Genomic DNA, 20544 nt, shown 5'->3' with positions numbered 1-20544 from the left:
AAGCCAAAAGGGAGGCACAAATGTAACAAGAGAGAAAGGGAGAAAAAAATCCAAACCCTAAACAGCTAAGAAAATGCTATTCTGATATTGCTAGTTCTTTCATACTCACTACTAATGAAAAGGCAGGTGTCATCTTTCAGTCACTTCAAGCTCTGGCAAAATTTATATCACATCAGAGACATTGCTTTTAACCTGGTTACAATGATGCAGAAGACAAGCTTTTGACTAGGTAAATGGGGCTTGATTAGCATAAAAGCAAAACCAGAAAAGCTAGAAAAGAAAGAGAGAGAAAACTGAGGCACAAAGGGGCAACCAAAAGTAGTCAAGTCTGGTATTCTAGGTGATGGTTGGGACTAGAGCCAAATCAGTAATGGCAGCATGATCAACTCAGTCCTCTTTGCTGCCTTGGTTTGGTCTGAGCAGGTTATGACTTTGATGAATCATGGTAGAACCTAGAAGACTGGGACCGTGGTTACCATATTGGTGCAATTATACCTGTAAGTCAACACATTTTTTTACTCAAATAATGAATTCCAAAGAAGATGTAGAGAGGGGAAGCCCCCTTATTTCATCATTTAGGCTTAACTGTGAAAATGCCAGATCCACTGTATTGTTTTCCTGTCAAACACCCCTATTATCCATCAGATATAATCTCCCCATGCTCTTTAAATCAGCAGGAATTTTTGACTGAATTAATTCTATTTTTATTTTTTTCCTGACGTTTACAAATAATTTTATATAACAGACTAAGAGTTGCCATCTGTTACCTCAAACTACTTTTAGGTCTTTACACAACACATCCTGTGGATATAGCCTACTTTTTTGCTACTAGATATGTTACTTTGCCTTTGACAATATTAAACTATGTTGGACAGTGACTAATGAAACATTTTGCATTGCTCTGTAACAGTAAATGATCCACATTTACTGTCCTACCAATCACTGCAGCTAAGGAAGGTATTTTACCTTCTAGACCATTGACAACCGGTTTAATACTGGCATCCGTAAACCGAATTGCAAATTTTGGCCTTGGAGTGCAGGTGCCAGTGCAGAGAGGTCCTGGGAAACAGCTCCATACACCATTCAGTTCTAATGGTTTGCTTGCTCTGTCTCTTTCGATTCTTCTGAAGGCGGGCCCTGCTGCTCCAAAGCGGTTTGCAACCCCTCTTCCCACACTAATCAATAGGAGGCTGGGGAGGATACTACAAGGACCTCAGAATGAGCAAAAAAGGAGTTTTGGGCTAAGCACTAAGTCCAAGCTTGGCATGAGCTGACCACAGTCATCTGGCCAGGTTTACGCATGAGCATTGTGAGCAGCTGAGCCACGTGCACTAGGGCTTCCTGAAGCAGAAGACCCTGAAGACACCTGACCTGTTTGAGTGCTGCTTCTAACTTCTAGCTCACTCAGCTGCAGCTCACATGGTGGCTGTTGGGTGTTGTCAGAAGCTGTATGAGGTCCTAAACCCTCCAGCATCACACTGTCCCAACAGCAGAGCTGTAGGTAGTACATGCCTGGGGAAGGGAGAGAAGCAGAACATACTGCATTAATATTTTGGTCCCTCTAGACCTTGCGATGATCATTTTGTTTGGGTTTTAATTAGTGGCATAACTTCTTATCTACTTTAAGCTGTGCATCTTGTTGCCTAACTAGACCATTTTTACTTTTCAATCATTTAAAAAATTGGTACAACTGAAGCACTTGCTTCCTGTGCCATCCTTCTTCTTTCCTGCTCTAGCCTGTAAGTATGTATTAGAGTAGCATAGGCACAGGATGCACGACAGACAACATATGACATCAGAGACTATCGTAACTAGATAGCAATCTTTCAGGTGCTAGAGAGGAGAGAGACATTAATGAGGCTGGGAAGTGGTGGAATAACTAGGTCATGAGAGACAAGAAACTTGAGGGACCTGGGAAAGAAGGGCACTGTAGCTGCCAGGCTGGCACACCTATGAGCGCTTAGTGAATATAGCAGTGCTAGATCTCATACTGTACAAGTATATGCAACGTTTCAGACTTATCTTACATCTAGGCACCCTAGCCAATTTGAGGTTATATATAAGTAACGCACTGCATCCATTTCTGACAGAAGCATTTCTCTAGTCCATGTTCAAGTTTTGCAGTATGAAAGGCCACAGTGACACTGATGGCACTTGTAGGCTACAGAATCTCAGCATCTCAAGTCAGATGTAAATCAGATAGGGCTGCATGACACAAAGCAACAGAAGATAGATATGGATAGTCACAATGCATGTGTAATACTGATAATGCTCATAATTACCATCCTATTACCTTGGGAAAGAAGACGTCAGGAAGCACAGGCATCACACACTCAGTACAGACCATTGCATACCTAGATATTGGCCTCTATGAGCAACTTGCCCCTGCAGGTAAGGAAGTGCTTTCTGTGCTGCTTAGCCCAACTGTGAGATCTCTAGAGAAGGCATCGTATGGAGAAATAGATCCCATTTGTAATCTCCAACAACTAATTAGTTTTTGAACCACTACTATAATACAAGCCACTCACTCATGTAGATTTGCATGTTAGATTTACCCACTTCTCACAAAGGATGAAATGAAGGGCAACTCTGTTTTAGCCTGAAAACTAAGCTTCAGCCTGAAAAACAAAACAACTGCTTCAAACTTAAAATAAAAAACAGATTTTTATCAGATAAACCAGAAATCAGATAAAAAGGTAGATTTCAAAGCAGCTGGAAGTCTGTCACCATACTTTTTATTCTTTACTTCCATGTTTTTTATTATCTTTTCTTTGCAGGTGGCATGCCAAGAATTATCTTGTGTTTCAGGGCAAAAGTCTTAGCATCAAAGTAACATATCCTTTTGGGAACATGTGCCACAGATAATACTAGGTCACTGTGCTATCACTTAAACAGTTCCTCCTGATGTGATACTTCAGAAGTCAACAGCAAACTATCCCCTCCTCCCCCTCCAACACACACACCTCCATACAGAAGGTAAGTATTACCTTCCCTCATTCAATGCCAGCATTTTCACACTTATTCTTTCATCTCACTTCTGTGGGACAAGGCTTAAAACACATGTGAGGCAAAATCCTCACTTCTCACAAAGGATGAAATGAAGGGCAGAAAAAGCAGAATTTTGAAGCGCATTTCAAAATGAGATGGGGTATAGACTCCTAGTGGTCTCCAGATGAAAGAGGGAGTAGAAAAATGTAACAAGACTTTAATAATGAGATGCTTAAACATATTTTCATGGAAGTTAGAAGAACACAATTTTCTTTTAAAATTTCCGCCTTCTTTCAAGTGACCAGACAGTTCTTGTTTTCAAGTTACTGTGGAGAAGGTGGAAAGAAGGAATAAGATCATCAGGGAAGGGATCTGATAACCAGACATCATAGATACTATTTCCTTAACTAGCCTAGAGCAAGAGATTTATGACATCTATGAAAAAAGATGCAACAGTGGTGCTTTTCTATCTGTGTACTGACAAATTGGTGTCACTAAGTTCTAAACAAAGTTGATCTGTTACACCAAGACAGTTCTTTTGTTGCAGCCATTGCAACCCTTGACAAAAGCCTAACACAGGCAGGGAAACTTCAATAGCTACTAACTGCAAAGATGTGGGCAGTTTTGCTTGGGAAAGAGAGGCAAGCAGGGTACACAAACAAGAGTGAAAACTTAAGGTATACAGAGAAAACTGAAAGACAAGTAGCAGCAATAAGCAAGCTTTATTAAATGAAACTGGAAGGCCAAGTAAGAGAGCCCTTTCTCCAGGGAAAGTCTTGGACAGGGATAAGAAATGAAAGTTTATATCCAGTCTTCAAATTCTTTTCCCAGACCAAACACATCAGCTCTGCTCATTATGGCATTTCCCATGCCAAAGTGCACCCACCTCCTCCAGCCCCTTCCCATTACATGCAAGCCTTTCACTCAAGCAAGTCCACTTAATCCCCAGTAAAGATAACTTTTTGTGTTATATTTCTCCTATCATTCCCCACCTCAGTGGCAGGACACATGTTCTTCTTTGACAGAAATTCACAAAGTCTGTACCTTAAGCAGCTGAGGGGCTAAAAGACATTTCAACTCACTTAACTAAACAGGTTGGGTATTTTCTCAAAAAGAAGATAGATATCTAAGACTGTTTCACAAATATCCAAACTTTTTCTTTCAAATAATGACACTTCTATTGCTGCTGGAGAAAAAAAACTCACTATACACATATACCACATGCAATAGATAACCTCCTCTAGAATCAATGTTCTAGAACCATTTTCTATCATTTCTTGAGTAAGCTAAGTTAAATGTGAAGTATGCAGCCCACTTTCATTTATAATCACTAATGTAAGAAATTTCTAATGTTAATGTTTACCTACTCTTGCAAAGTACAGAAAGCATCCAATGAAGAGTTGTATGCACAGCTGCTAAATGCACTGAAGGGCAAAAAATACACTTGATATATTTTAATTCAGTGTTTATGTATTTATAGACCTAACTCTCAAGAAACTGACATTTCCTCTTACTGTCTTGAGCTGTTTCCTATTGTAAGCAGAAGGTCTTCCTCAGTACGTGTATTACCCAGGGTCTATTAAAATAGAAGAATCAGGCCAACCCCCATTGAAGACAAGTTCTCAAATACTAGTTTTGCTAGCTGTGAACACAGCATTCTCCTTGGTGACAGAGAGGGCAACTGCACCCTGCAGGGAAGCAACTAGCATGAATCTAAGATTTTAGGTTGATGTGTGCCAGTATCTTTAAAGCAGGCATTGACAGACAGTAGCTGGAGGGGTGAGCAGCTGGTGACTGTTCTTCACAAAATAGGTAAGACAATAGTGCAAAAAAGACATCAAACCAGCGAATAAGAGCATCTAAAGCTTAATCGACTATGCTGTGAATCTCAATGCATTTTTTATTATTTCACGAGTCAAAAGAAGTGCTCAGAAAAGCTACGTAAGAACATTTCTTGTAGTACTTTCTCATCCAGCACAGCAAACAATACACAATAGAGATACTATGAACTAAATAACTACGCAGAAATTCCATCAACTCAGCCATGTGCCTATTTTAATGTTTCTGTAACAAATTCACACAAGTCTGACTTAGTGAAACCTCTGAAAAATAAAGGAAAAAAAAATAATTCAGCAAGAAACAATGCCATAGACAATAATGTGCCAGCAGCACAGCTTTTTAATTGGCAGGATGCAATTTTTTTTTCTAAACTGATTTATCAAATCACAATAAAGGATCGTCGAATTTACAAGATATAAGCCATTCTTTCCATTTTAGGTTTTCTCAGTATCTTCAGACATACCAGCTTCAATTTTACAGCCTTATCCCTAGGATAAGGCTCTCCATCCCACTAAAGAATTCATCTTTGTGCCTTGAAGCTTGATGCTGCAGCCCTGTTCATATAAATAAGCAATGCAAGTTGGACAGTTAAGCAATAAATACTGAGACTGTGACAAAGCTAGGGACAGAACTTGTCTGGACTCTTATTTCTATACTTTGAACTAAGACTGAGAAGTGTTCTGAACTAAGAAATATAGGAATACTCCTAAAGCAAAGCTAAACATCTTGAACATAACTCCCTGAGGAAGTAATTCACATGTATGCACCCAACATCTACCAAGCAATACCTAACTGAGATCTCCATAGACATGAGGAGATATCACATCATGCATTACACAATAGCTCAAGAGTAGTCCTCCTACCTGCATTATTTTAGTAGCTCTATCTTATTTTAATATAGGCCTTTAACATTCTCTGAAATTTGAAGTTGCCATCTAGAGCAGGAAGAACTGATTGCTCAGGTGGTAAATGAAGACAGAGATTTTATATAGGTGAACAACCAAATGTTTAATGGTACTGGAACAAATCTCCCGTTGATCATCTTTCCAACAACCAAAACAAAAAACCTTCCCAAACTACAAAGGGAGCGAAGTCCTACTTTGATCCAGGTTCCCTGAGAATAGGAAGAGAAAGCAGAAGAGAGGACAATCTCACACACTCACCTTGAGAGACTCATCTCCTTCACCTCCCTTACAACCAGCATACAGAGACAAGCTCCTTCAAAGGAGCACTCCGATCAAATAACGGCTAGGGTACCCCAAAGGGCGATTCACATCAGGGACCTACCTCTCCCTTCCCCACTGAAGACAGAGGAACTAGGGGATCAGCCAGCTAAAATAGATGGCAAAAGTTAGGTGATGGAAATACCACATTAACTTCTAAGTGGCTCTCTTTGGGAAATGCTGTCTGTTAGGATGTGACAAGCGCACACCTAGAGCATCCATTTTCAATTAAGGTAGAAAAAAGGCCAGAAGTAAGTTTCAAATTTGAGGACGGTCAACAATTATGACAGATATTTTACTCCAAAGAGAATCTACTTGTATTAACCATAAACATGTTAGTTTATTAGTGACCATGAGAATATTCACTTTTTAAAAGGTGAAGTTTATGACAGAGCTCAAGTTATTAGATAATGCATTGCAGTTTACAAATGAAGTATTATTAAACTTGTTCACTGTGATGACTCCTATATTCTGCCAGACACTTTATATTCAGCAGAGATGAAAGAGCAATCTTTACATGGGTTCTAAACAAATAATTAGTTCAGACATTAAGAAAAGAAAAAAGAGACAAAGTAACTGAAATATTTGTAAGTTTGCCCAACTCTTCCCAGTAATAGAAATGCATTATACCCATGAATTACAAGCACTACTAAATCAACAACTTAAGTGCTTTGCTAGAGCTTTGATTTTCATTATAAACTCAGAAGAGTAACCATAACCTGCTTGTATTTAGGTCTTACAAGGACTGTAAAACTAACTCTCATTTAAAAAAAAAAAGAGACAGTTATGCACATTTATTGTAAATGTTTTAATATATTCCAAGTTTATGCCATAGTAATAAATGGTCAGCGCACTAAAATTTGTATCAAAATGATATCCTTTGCCATCGCTACAAATATATCAGCAATATGATTAATTCACAGTAGCAGTTTCATAGGTTTGCATCTCACAAAAAGTAAATCAAAATACACAGGAAAAAAATATCTCAGAAGCTCACCTATAAATTGTTAGCACCAAGCAGTACAATCAACTATACTGTAAAAAGACTACCTTATCAAGGTAAGGAAACTGATAGCTACATATTTTGGCTTTTGTTAGATAAATATGCAGGATTTCATACTATGCAAGCAAGAGCAGTTAAGATCACACATACAACATTTACACATTCAGAACACAGAAAATACAAGACAGTCACTGATCTCCATCTTCATAAAACAGAAAATCCACCTCTTTCAAGGGTGCCATGTGAATAAGGTCTAAGCATTAGAAGAAATGCAGACGCTTGCTCTTCAGCCAAAATTCAAGTGCCCTCCAAACAGTGTGAAACTAGTGGTTTTTCATCCAGCTCTGCGAAAGAAACAATATCCCAGCGACGGGGCTCGAACCCCATGCACCTCAGTGGCCAAGGCTAGACTCCTGCAGAAGTAGGAAGAGAAGGAATTGTTGCCACCTCAGCAGCAGGCAATCCCGGGAAAACAAAGGGGATTCCCATTGTCATTGTCTTCATCTGCAGCTGATCATCACCAGCACTAGCAAGGCAGTAGCTTGCGCAGTTATCTCCACAGCGGGCAATGTCACAACCCGACCAACAGCACAAACTACTACCTCAGCCAGGGCCCTGGTGCACCCGACCCTTTCTGAAGGGGGAGAGTAAGCAGACAGACAACACGTCAACGATAAATGAAATAAGAGGAAGAAAACAGCACAAAGATAAAAGGGCTCTGGGGTCTTTGATGATCCTCTTGTCTCCTTTATCTGCTGCAGACATCAGCCAGACTCCGCTCGCCTGACTGTGAAAAGCAAAGGGAAACCCCGCCCAGCTCCCTCCCCAGCTTTGCCCTTTTCCTTGCATGACCTGAAACCGACGGGAAGAGCCTCATTTATCAGATACGTTACAGACCCCAGCTGGTACAGTAAAGATCGCGTTTAATTTCAAACGGCCACAGCTCCGCAAGCCGATAACAGGCGGGGAGGGGCAGGAGGGGGAAAAGGAAGGGGAGAGCCGGGGGCAGCAGCGCAGCGGCACCCCCAGCCCGCTCCAGCCCCTCGCCTCGCCTCGCCTCGCCCGTCCTGCGCAGGAACCGCGGCAGCGCGGGAGGAGCCGCCGCCGGCGCCCACCCCGGGACCTGCCCGCGCCGCCCCTCACTGCAGCACGGCCGCGGCCCGCCGCTCCCCCGGCCCGGCGCGGCCCGGCAGGCAGCCCGCGCAGGAAGCGGCCGCCCGCCCTGCCCGCGCCGGCCGCTCCCCGCCGCGGGGGAGGCGGGGGGCTGGCGGCGCCCCGGCCCTGCCGCCGCTCGCGCCGGCTCGTCCGCGTGCGGCGAGGAGGCGCCGCGCCGCCCGGCCGGGAGCGAGGGAGCCGCCGCCGCGGAGCCAAGCCCTCGGGCGAGAGCGCCGGGAGCAGCGCGGAGGGGGACGCAGGGGAAGCGCTCGCCTTTCTTAGGCCGCAGACAAAAGGGCGCCGAGCGGCCGCGGCCCCCGCTGCTGCCGTGGCTCTGTCCCTCGCCGCCGCTGCCGCCTCCTGTGTGTCCTGCTGAACCATAGAGATCATTTAAGGCGGGGGGAGAGAGGGGCTCATCCGCTGCCCACGTGACTGGACATGTCACTCACCCGGCCGGCGCCATCTTGGAGCGGGAGGGGGGACGCTGCTCCCAGCTCGTATTCAAGATGGCGCGGGCCGTGCGGGAGGCTGCTATTCACAGACGGACGCTGCGCCACTCCACTGCAGCTCTTCCTGCGAGTCCCGCCGGACTGCGCAGGAGGGGGTTACGTCCGTCCTGGGGGATGCCGGGAGGGGGAGACTCTCCCGCTCTCGATCCGGGGCCCCATGAAAGACGCGGGAAAAGCGGCGGCAGGGGCGGAGGCCGTGCGCATGCCCAGCGCCGCCCGCAGGCTGCCGGCTGGAGCAGCGCAGCGGGGAGCCTTGCCTAGGGCTGGCGCTTGGGCTCGCTTATAAAACATCTTCTGAGAAAAAGACTTTTAAAGTGAGAGCGGAGTCCCGTCTCTAGGTGAGACGAGCCTGGCGGTGGCGGAGGGGTCCTCAGCGCTGACCGGAGCCGCAGCCTGGGGCGCGCACAAAGCGGCTCTCCGAAACCGCCGAAAAACAACAATTTGCAGCGAAGTGCAGTTCCCTTCGGCCAGTGTACTGTCCGACTCATTACGTGCTTTAATTACAGGCGTAGAGGTGCGGTGCCACGGCGTATATGTGCGGTGTGATGAGGCGGGGCTACAGCTGCTGACGTGAACGGCGATAAGTAAAGCTAAATACTCAAAACTTTTTAAGCAAGAAAGAGGGAAATTGTCTTAAAAGTACAATGTACGCATTCATTTTAAAAGTTAAAGCCCGCAGACACAATACAATCAATTTTTGCATTCTGTATAAAGCTTTTCTACACAAATAGGAAGCCTAGAAGCTTTTTTTTTCCTCCACTAAATGAAAATGGACGACAGTAAGTTAACTCCATACAAGAAACTGGACCTCACAGAAATATACTGTGAACCTCATTACAAATTCACAAAACCTACAAACGCATTTTTACCAAGTTTGTTTTGGCCCTCACCACCAACACATCTTGTGAACAAATCTGTGGGGGGGGGGGGGGGGGGGGGTCAGGACCCAGCAACCCTACCAATACACAACAGAAACTAAGTTGCAAGGGTCAAAAAATGCATAATTGGGCTTACAGAACCTGTATGAACAGCAGTGATCCAAAATAGGGAAATAACCTGGCTTGCAGTTTTCTAGTACAAAACTGATTATAACATGGCTTTGAGAATAAAATCTAGTGCCTTTAGTGACAGCTTGCAGCAAATTTATAGCTGAGAAAGCCACACTATAAAGCAGCCAAAACAGTCACCTTAAAGAAGATGACAAAAATACTTTGTTACTGTCTTTTAGTTCCGTGTTTTTAAAATCGCTGCCTATATTAGACATCAGACTAGATTAGACCACTGACTGCTTAAGAGACATTTAAACCAATGACATGGTGTTGGAGAAAATATATACCAAAAGAGTTTCTATACATTTACGGAGTACATATGTTTTTAATACACACCAGAAAATTAAAGAACATTCTACAGATGAGCAAATGGAAGCACATCTAGTAACTCAGAGTCTGTAGGCACTGTGTTCCAGAACCAGAAGCAAAATCTCCTCCAGACCACTTTCTTCCCATTCCTCTATTTTCCTATGCAAAGCCATGTAATAATATTTCTCACAAGAACGGTAAGATGCAATAGTTCTGCTATTTGAGGTCAACTCAGAAAAAGAAAAGCATTACAGAGATGGATGAACCAAGGAAATGCAGGCTCCAGTCTTACTCAGTTAAGTTTGTGCACACATGAGAACCTAATTCTGAAAAAGAAACAAACTGTAAAACTGGGAAAATTAAAGTGTTTATTAAAAAAAATTGAGGTGAGCAAACCCCAAATATTCCAGAGCTTTTTTTTTTGTACCCCAAATTTTGGGTAGATTATATGACAAAAGCTACATAATAATGGAAAAAATCCTCCATACTCAGTCAAGATACTGAAGTTTTAAGTTATTTCTGGGGTTTTGCCTTTTTTTTTTTTTGAACCGCTCTCCTGTTTTATGGCTACTTCAACAATATAGTTTAAAACTACTTTTAGACAGGACACTATCATGTTTTGATGACTCCTTTTGCTGTACTAAGATCTCTTTTACCTTAATGAATTAACAGACTGAAAATCCATCTTAACAATATGAGCACCTTTAGAAAGTTTTGTCGTACAAGAAGTTTTCAATTTCTATATGAGGAAAATCAGCACTTCTGGGTGAAAGTAAAATGTAAATGTAAATCAGTTCCATTAGGATGAATTTAATGATTATATGAAGGGGCAGATAATAGTTGAATAGTTTCCTCTTGATTTGAAGGTTTGATATGTTTATTAATTGAAATATTTGTAGTCCATCATATATTGGCAAGACTTTTTTTTTTTATTATTATTATCCGATGTTACTAAAAGCTTGTTGCAGATATTTAGTATATGGCAAATCAGAACACTGCACTGATATATTTTTTTTCCATTTACATTTATCTGAAAACCAGAAATCTGAGAAGTTAAGATACTGAAAAGTAATGAAACAGGAGCTAAAAGGATGTTTATGAGAAGAACTGCTTCATATTCATAGGCGCAGGTGAATGCAGGTACGAATCTGCAAGCTCCAGAACCTAATGTTTGTTGGAGCCCTTCACTTCCCTACTTCCCTCACAATCTCCCACATGCTGTAATGCAAGGTTCTGATGGATGTAGAGGATCAGCACCTTTGATTACTTTCTGCAATTCAAGTCGTCTTTACTGAAACATGAATGTGCAAAGGCTTTCTAAGTCATGCTTACTAGAACATGTTTTTCTCTTTTTCCTTGAAGGTGAGGAATTCAAGATGGACAAATGCCAAAAATAAGCATTCAAGTACCAAGTCACAGGTAACAAGCAACTGTATCCTTGCTAACCTGAAACAATTGGGTGGAAGGCATCAGTAACATGCTATATAAAAACAGAAAAAATTCTCTAATGAGGAATGTGTGAAAGCATAGCAGGACCTGAAAAGTTTAGTTCATTTTACTGAGTTCATTGAGAACGTATTGAAAACCGAGGCAGATCATGATAAGATAGAGAGTTTAAGGTTCAAACAGGGCCATATGTTCTATATTAAGAGGATATTTTAAGCCCTTAAATCTTCATCTATATATTTAGACTAATGCAATGACTACAATGTTACCCTTGCATACACAGTATACAACACCTTACATACTTGAATATGATCTAGGTAGGGGTGGTGAGAGAAAACACACACACAACAGCCAAACCTGAGAGCAGACCATAGCAAAGGACAGGTTAAAAAAAAATAAAACAAAAGCAAAGGCGTGGAATCAATCTCCTGCTAGGACAGCCTATTTGCCTTCCCAGATTATAAATGAAAGCCAGGCTATATAACTTTGGTGTAGACCTCAAACTTTTAATTATCTGAATCTCAGAAGAATCCAATCTGTTGTGCCTCTCAAAGTGAATACCCCTTACTGCCTCACTGATAAATTTGACCCCAGGAGGAATGATTTCTGATAAAAATGTTTTAAATAATGATTTAAATAAGCAGGGAACTGTGGTTTAAGTAATTTTAACCTTGTTTTGCATCTGTATTTATCTTTCCTAAAAGATTATTCATATTAGTTCATTAGCAATTATGTAAATGTTTGTTTGTAATTAAATACAGTCTTTGCACTAATATTGGCAGGCTTTTTCTAACTAGGGAATACATTATACTTATTTAACAATTATATAGTTTATCACTTTTATTAGATTTTAAATGTTTTTAAATCAGAAAATGGTGCTGGGTACATTTTTTCTTGATTATTTAGTATTTTAATAGCTAGTATAGTGCTTTACTTGGATGTAAAGTAGAATTATATGAAAAAAATGGTATTCAAAATAATTCTTTCTTAGATTGATCTGTTTTAAATGTATTGGATACATTCTTGAAATGTACGCTGTTAATACCAAGGACAGAACAAATTGTTTCTGGCTAGCACCGCCTTCAGATTTTAGATACAGTAGATCTCATCCTCACAGACCTATCCTATTTATGGAAGGGAAAAAGCAAGCTTTCTTCTTTTTCAACTCCTGATCTGTTTCCGAGTTTGAAGTAGTCATTTGAATTGAGCTGATGGGATAAAGTGAAATCAAACTGCAAAACTGCTATCCAAGCATGGTTCAGTAAAAACATGATCAATAAGTAGATCTGCAAGTAATATTCTGATATACTCCAGAAATAGGTTCTTTGTACATGTACAGGCCAGCAGTACTAGACACGTAATATTCCTGTCCCCTTCCATGTATTTGGATGAAAGAGGATGATCAGAACCAGACTGCATCTGTCCTTAAAGGTCTTCTGGAGAGTGAGAAGACAGCAGGCTGCAAGTCATATAAATTGTCCTGTTGGTGGCAATCTACTTTTGGTTGCCATTTTTCTGTGGGGTCTCTCAGGCCCTCACATAACTAGGCAACAGTCTGATGCGACAGGGAAAGAAGTTCAAATCCACTAGCAAGGAAGCCAAAAACCTAAAATTCCTTGGCAACTTCAATAATTACAAGTAAGAAATAGTTAGCAACAAAAACAAGACAATACAATGTCAAATTTCAAGTTCCCAATAACCTCTTATCCTCACCAGACTCTGCGATCTAGAAGCTGTCAACTTCAGAAATATCACTGGTCATGGAGATTCATGCCAAGTCTAAGGCAGATACCCTGTACACAGACAACAAGTTATGATTCCAGCTTGAAGCCCAGAAGCTTCAAAAACAAGACTGGCAAGTTGCCAAAGAGATACTTGACATGCAAGGGATTTTCTTTATTTATAGGTAACCTGCCCTCTGAAAAAACAAAAAACTCAACAACAGTAGACTGACAGGCATAGGCTGAGAGCTTCGAATATGTTTCAACTTTGCAGTACTTTTGACTGAAGAAAAAGATGGTGGCTGCATATAATTCATCCTTTCTGTCAGGAACATGCTTCAGGTAGAAAGAAGATTATGGTGTGACAGTGAGATTCCTTTAGAAGTTCTTAATGTAGGCATCTGGATCACTGGTGGGAATAAACATGTATTAACACGAAAAGAAACAGCATATCATACAGATTTTAAAAATCTGATTATTTGAGCATTTCTCTAAATGCAGATAGTAAAGTAAATTTGAGCAATGAATGCTAATCTCTGTGTATTGAAATGCTGTAGTTAGCATAGTAAACATACTCAGAGAAGGCCAAAACATAGGGTTGTTTTTTTTTTTATCTAATCCATTTCATAATCAAGATGTAAATGCTTAAATAAGGAACTCAAACAGATCAGTTTCTAGCATGTTACTGTCAAACTGATAGGATATAAGGACTATTATATTCTGAATCAGGAAACATGAAAAATGATGTGAACGTGATTTGTTCTTAGTGAATTCATATCAGTTCTTATTTACACCTCATGGATACCTTGCTGATGCTCACAAACCGTTTTTAACTTTTATTTCTCAGAAAAAAATGGCTAATCTATAATTTCTATCTTCTCTTCTGTTCTTTCTCTTAAAAAAGCTAAAACACTGGGTTTACACTTTTTCAGTCTTCTAGTAGTTTTCTCGTTTTATGCTAGTTTTCAAAGAGAGCCTGTAAAGCTCATGAAATTGCTCCTTTTATCAGGATGAAGTTCATCTGGCCCAGTCAATTTGACAACACACAGCTATTTTCTATTCCTGTTTTTCCTTTTCCTAGGTCAACTTCTTCAATCTTTGTCACTGATATCAGTTGTATAAGCCACATACTGGCAGCTGACTTTTGACTTTTTGGATCAATCACCTCTGTAACAAACCAAAATAGTCCAACACACAAATTGTGAAATTGAACCAAACACATGATCACTTGATATGTAAATAGCCTTACTTCTCTTTCAAATAGTCAGCACTTTTGTTGGTGCAAAGCATTTAATACTTATGTTTTTATTTTCTAACAGTTGAAGGTTGTATCTGATTTTGTTCCTTGACCTATCTAATTTCATCGTATGTGTTAACACTGTTCTTTCATGGTATCTGCATTTATTTATCTGACCGATATTTCCACCTTCTGTAGGCATCCCCCTTGTGTTTGAAGTCAATAGAGTTCCTGATTTAACTAAGCTGGTCTCTTATTACAGCTCTTCTCCCTCTGCTGCACTGGGATATACTTTCAGTTGTGACGTTCTCATCTGCAAGGAACTGTATTAGCTCCTCTGTTCCCGTTATCTCAGACTTGCCTTCTGTGAGATTTTAACGATCACTTTTTTGAGGTCTGCCTTCTTGAAATCCACTGATTTTATTTTGATGTTCTCCCTCCTCCGTTTTTAAAGATCGCGATCATTTAATTTCACTTTCTCACCCAAGTTGTCTTAAACCATCAGATTTCTTTCCTCAGTTGCTGGTGGTATAGTCATTTTTGATCCCAGCAAGTGGCTCCTAGAATGTTTAACACTGTCTGTCTATAAAGGAGACAGCAGATACTTGGAACCTGATATCAATCTGAACACTACAGCTCAGCTATGAAATGAGATTTATATTTTATGAGTTCCTAGAATACGATGCAACCTTCACTTAAGGAAAGTATTCTCACCAAGGAAATACGCTTATATGCTTGTGCCCAAGTTGTACTGAAGCTTTCTATATGAAGAGTGCTCTCCTAAGGCTTTAGATGAACTAAATATTGCACAGGCCTTGCTCATTGAATTTACTCATAAACTGCAGTCAGGACAAAAAACTACCCATGTCCTATTAGCCTTATAATGGACAAGATTATTTAGTAAACTACAGCAATCAGTGATGTCTTCAAACAGTTTACATCCCTACCTAAGCAGTTTTACCTAAAGATACTGGAGATGAAAACCTTTAATCTCACCTACATGTGAAAACACTAATCATTAAGAGAGGCTGCTTTTGTGTACAAAACCAGGTTCACAATGAGAACCATTCATTTGCTTAGAATATTTTGTTGATATAACTGGAAGGCAATTTGAGAATTCTTGGAGCAAGACATAGTCAGTTCACTAAGCCAAAGAGAAAAAAACCCAACATGATCCATTGGTACTACACAGACGTTCACTTTTGCATAGCTGATTCTTTCATAACACTATATGCATACTATATGCATTTACACAAACTGCAACATTTTGTAACCTCCCCCTCTCCCCCCAAGAAAAGTGAGATGGAAAACAATGACATATGAATAATCAAAATGGATGTAGAGTAAAAGTACTGTATTTTCTGAAGTTTACGTACCTCTTGAAAATTGAGCAATTTCTACTAACAGTACTTTCTAACTCAGATTTGGTTTTGGAGAAATTCATTCTTAAGCATCCAGAGTTCTTAGCCTGGGCTTTTCAGATCCCCTTCTGGGAGCAGACCCATGCTTTTGCATAGAGCCTGGGAACTCTTACTTTTGTATCAGCTTAGCCCAAGCTTAGACTCCTCAGGTTCTCATCCACTAATTTTAGCTGCAGCACTATTTTCATTCTAGCTCTCTCCCCCCCGACACACACACCCCTCCCCTTAGCTAAATTTGTAATAAGCTCTTGTGGCTTCCAGAAAGCATTCCCCCTCTCCCCCCAAAGAACAACCATATCTACTTACACTCAATTCTTAGCATTCTCTAGGATAATGCTGATTCCAAACTTAGCTTTTTATATAATGATGACATTAAACAGTCTCCTAAATGATTCTAATGAACATTAGAATATAAAATAAAATAAAAGCTAAAAATAAAATAAAGCTAAAAAAAAGAATGAAAATGCTCATTTTGAAAACAGTTCTCTGCAAGGGAAAATATCCATATTAATCCTTACGTGACTTTAAAAGACAGAAAAAGGAAGGAATTATTTTATATTCTCTCAGTCCTTTGCAGACTTTCTTCTGCACATGCTGCCTATTCCACTTATACGTACAAAGAGGCAGTACTCAAACATCTGGTTTTGATTCAATTTCAAGATCCATATAATTCGCTTAATTCATTTTTAAAATCCCCTGTAGTCTTGCTTCATCTACCAGATAAAGCTTCTTTCTTCCCGTTCATTTCTATACTCATGTAGCACTAGCTTCTTCTTCTCCCTGCTCTTCATGCAATTTCATCGTTTTTAGTGAAAGACTTCCATATAGCTCTTGGTATCTAGAGAGATTTTATTTTTTTTTTGCACATCTCTACCTTCATCATATCTCTGTATTTTCAGCTAAATAAAACTAAAAGGCCATAAGAAATGGAAGCGAGAGTTCCATTACAATTTATAATAAAAAATAAGCAGCCTTGTCTGATAAGCATTCCAACATTCAGCAAGGTAATAATTAAACTGTATATGCTTATGTTGGTACAGCAAAACAGACCTTTATAACTGAAACACACTTGTGAACCCTAAAGAGTATTTACTCCCAAAATAAAACCACTCTTCTACATAACTATTACAGTCATTTTTATTTGACTTGCACTTGCCCTGATGTGCAATGTACTGCATGGATAGATAGGTGTCCCTGCCCTAAAAAGGTACAGGTGAAGAAAAGCACACACCTGAGAAGCATTGCCAGAAAAACAGGGGTGGAAGACCCAGGGAAAAAGAAACAATACTGGCATACCTGATTATTCCTCAATGAGCAATGTCTTAAAGAAATACATCACATAACTACTTTAACACATACTGCTTTGCTAAGTGTTAGCAAGCACTTACAGATAAGTCATTTAAAAAGATCAGATCAAATGTCTACGAACAGATCCTAATCTTAAACCAGTGCCTGTAAATAACTAGTTTAGGGAGAGAGAAAGGAAATGAACTGTTTACCAGATTGCTTCCTAGAGGTAAAAACCCATACCTGTTTCGTACAACTTAAGTAACCTTCATGACTAAATAGTAACTGACTGCTTTCTCTCTGAATAAAAAATAATGCACCATGCAACTCTACATTCAGCCTTAAAAAAATTAAGAAGAAAATAGCAACTATTTTGTTAGAATGAATTCCTGCTTATGTGCATGGCTCAGGAAGTTCTGACCTAAATAGCAAAATGAAAAACCTCAAAAGAAAAACAATTTTACACTGCTATATTGGGAGCAATTGTAAATGGTCTCAAAATCCAAAGGAATAATACATATTTTTTTCCCCTGAACAAACAGATGAAGTTCATGCTTCAGCTCAGCTTTCTTACTTCCTGTCTTACTCTGCTTTCCTGATAAATACTTTGTCTTCCACTAGTACCCAGTCATACAGGAGAGCTAATTGCTAGCATAAACAGAAAGGTACCTTTATGGAGCTCATTGCTTTTGTGACCCAACACCTAAACAAAATAGGAATTATGAAGAATTTACTTTTTTCCCCATGACTGTAAAAGGTGACTTTATAAACTTAAACATTGTTAACATATTTACTTGATTTATTCCAATATACAATTAATTTCACATACAGTAAACTTTTCAAGAAAGACAAACTAGAATTTCTGTAGATCTCTTATAGCTATACCTAAATAAATAACATTAAGAACATGGCTAAACAGCATTCTACAATGCGCATTACAATTTCTTAAGGGGGGAGAAGAGAACAGCGTCTAAAGTTGCAACACTGTTACAGTAAGCAGGTCTCACTTCAGTTTATATGAACATCAGGGCATGTAGTATACTATAAATGCAGATCTACATTCCTTTCTCAGAACAAGTAAACTTAATAAACATGGAGATATTTTATGATTTTATGAGATATTTTATAAAGATTCTACAGAAGAACATTTTTGTCTCAGCTCCAATGTGAGATGATTCCAATTTTTTCTTGCAGTATCAGAAATGAAAAAACAAAGCAACCCTACAGGAAAACAAGAGGATGACAACAGAACTCACTAATACAGGCCAGGACACTGCTGGAACAACCTAGCATTGTCATCGTCTAACCTAAAATTAACTTATAAGAATTCTCGATGTACTCTAAGATGTTGAATCTGAGACTATACAATTGAAGATTTTCCAAAGAATTAGACATGGTATACTGGGGTCTTTTGACCAGTCAGGCAGTCAGCATTGATCAATTTTTTTTTTTCCTTTGTGAAGTCAAACATTAGAACCTCCACTGATTACAGTGAAGTGTGAATTATGCTAACTTACTGCTTCTGAAGATACAGTAAAGTGTACTAATTTAGCAAAGTTTCAAAGGACAAGAAATTATCAGACATTATCAGTCTACATTTTAGGAGGAAAGTCTTTTCACCTGTGTTCAACTAGCTACTTTTTGAAATTCTGATTTCCTCAAGGAATGCAAATATTCTGTCTATTAATATTTTGCTGATGAAAAATAAATATTCTACACGTACAGATATAGGCCATACCTATCCTCTAGTTTGGACCCCAGTTTAAACAAAACCCACACTCCAGTTACCTTTTGTAACTTTCTAACAGCCAGTATGACACTTTGAAAACCCATGCACTCCGATCCTAAACAGCCTTATGGGCATGTACTGGTCTCTATAATCAGGATGTGCAGGGCTACTGTGTAGCACTTCCTTCTTCCACATGTAGAGAGCCTCACCTTAGGAGGATTCAAGTGGAAGGTTTTAGGAGATACCTGGCCACAAAGGGAAGGAGTAGCAGGCTGCAAATTCAAGGTGAACACACAGTGAAAGACATAGAATTGAGGCATACAGAAACAGAGGAGGAGAAAATACAATTTTTTCAAAAACAGCAGTATCCTGAGCTTTTAAATGAACTTCTGTAAAATACCCTGATGAACAGGACTTGTGTTTGCCATATGCAGAGATACGCTGATATTAACCTCACCAAAAATATCTTGCCTGAAGAGTTTGAGGTCAGCTATGACACTGTTTGCCATTCTGCAGGAAGCAAAAACTCTGTTGAGGAAAATAAACAGTCTGTTGGCGGGGGGGAAGCCTATCTGAAGAATATGATGATCAACTATTGAAGTTGCATAGGCATACTGTTACTTGCTCCTGCAAATGTATAATACTGGCCATACATACACGTGGCTTAATGTCCAGTAACATTCCACGATTCATCAATAAACAGAGGAGGAAGCAAGCACATGTACACAAACCAAATCTCCTGTTAGATAAGCATCTCTGATGATACACAAATAATTACTCTATGTTACCTTTAAGAATAAAACTTTTCCTATGAAGTTCCCAGCTTAAACCATCTGCTCCTTTTTCCTGATCCTAAAATTAGGACGCTATATAATCTTAAACCCTTGCTTACATTGAGACAAAGGTTACAGCATAGAGACAGACACGTTTTCCCAAATAATCCAGTATTTTGGAATGACCCTCCTGATAATCTGTAGGCCTCTCAAATTTTCACTTTAGATTCTCAATCCAAGTGTTTTTTGTTTTGTTTTTTGTTTTTTGTTTTTTTTTTAAGGTGGGGAAGAAGAAAACGTAATAGGTAAGGGAAGTGGTTACATTCAGCAATTTTTGTTTCTCTTCTAACTTCCAATTTACGTATTTCTATACAGTCAACTGTACCCCTTTCTAGCTGATTTCAGTGACACAGTGCAGGCTCCAATTCTTAAAATCTCCATGCATTTTACCTCATATGCCTAAGCAGTCCTACTGACTTGAGAACTTGGACATGGATTTACATGATGGCCAATGTTCTTCCTAATTAGATTTCTTCAAGAACACATACAAGATTTGCTTTGTTAGAAAGTGATGTAAAAATGTGATATTTTACAAATTCAAAAAAAGCTGTTGGCATCAAAAATATTTAGTAAAACCTATAAATAGAAAAAAAAAGAAACTAATACTTGTGTTAGTTAGAAGTAATATTTGAGTGCTGAACAAGAAGGCACAGTAAAGGGGTAATTCTTATTTACAGACAAAATTAGTCACTAAAAGCCTTTTTTTTTTTTTTTTTAAACAAAGTGACTCTGTTTGTAGTTCTCAAACCATTTATACAAAATATGAGAAAAAATTAAATATGGTCAACCTCACCT

The 20544-nt window shown here is 39.4% G+C and overlaps 1 protein-coding gene and 2 long non-coding RNA genes across 5 annotated transcripts in view; 1 reads left to right on the top strand and 2 right to left on the bottom strand.

Annotated features, from left to right (window-relative positions):
• Positions 1 to 6362: 6362 nt before the first annotated feature.
• Positions 6363 to 8617, bottom strand: LOC135327801 (uncharacterized). The gene is made up of 2 exons (XR_010388178.1): positions 8482 to 8617; positions 6363 to 7466 (listed from the first exon to the last, which is right to left on the bottom strand). It is a non-coding gene; the product is annotated as an uncharacterized LOC135327801 (long non-coding RNA).
• On the top strand, positions 7833 to 19731 carry LOC112978722 (uncharacterized). Of its 3 annotated transcripts, none has more exons than XR_003257989.2 (5): positions 7833 to 7958; positions 9224 to 9363; positions 11117 to 11215; positions 11438 to 11494; positions 18382 to 19731. It is a non-coding gene; the product is annotated as an uncharacterized LOC112978722 (long non-coding RNA). The 3 variants fall into 3 exon arrangements; XR_003257988.2 differs by having other exon boundaries at positions 7839 to 7958; positions 9224 to 9301; XR_003257990.2 differs by lacking the exon at positions 7833 to 7958 and adding an exon at positions 8640 to 9055 and having other exon boundaries at positions 9224 to 9301.
• Positions 13397 to 20544, bottom strand: part of MON2 (MON2 homolog, regulator of endosome-to-Golgi trafficking) — an 86016-nt gene continuing 78868 nt past the window's right edge. The window contains exon 36 of the mRNA XM_064508388.1: positions 13397 to 13651. Within this exon, the coding sequence (XP_064364458.1) occupies positions 13649 to 13651 (3 nt within the window). The 3' untranslated portion in view covers positions 13397 to 13648. The remainder of the gene's footprint in view (positions 13652 to 20544) is intronic.

This window comes from Dromaius novaehollandiae, chromosome 1, assembly GCF_036370855.1.
Source record: "Dromaius novaehollandiae isolate bDroNov1 chromosome 1, bDroNov1.hap1, whole genome shotgun sequence".
In the NCBI taxonomy this organism is placed as follows: Eukaryota; Metazoa; Chordata; class Aves; order Casuariiformes; family Dromaiidae; genus Dromaius; species Dromaius novaehollandiae.
Note: the sequence above shows the minus strand (reverse complement) of the source record. Positions and strands in the feature narration are given on the sequence as shown.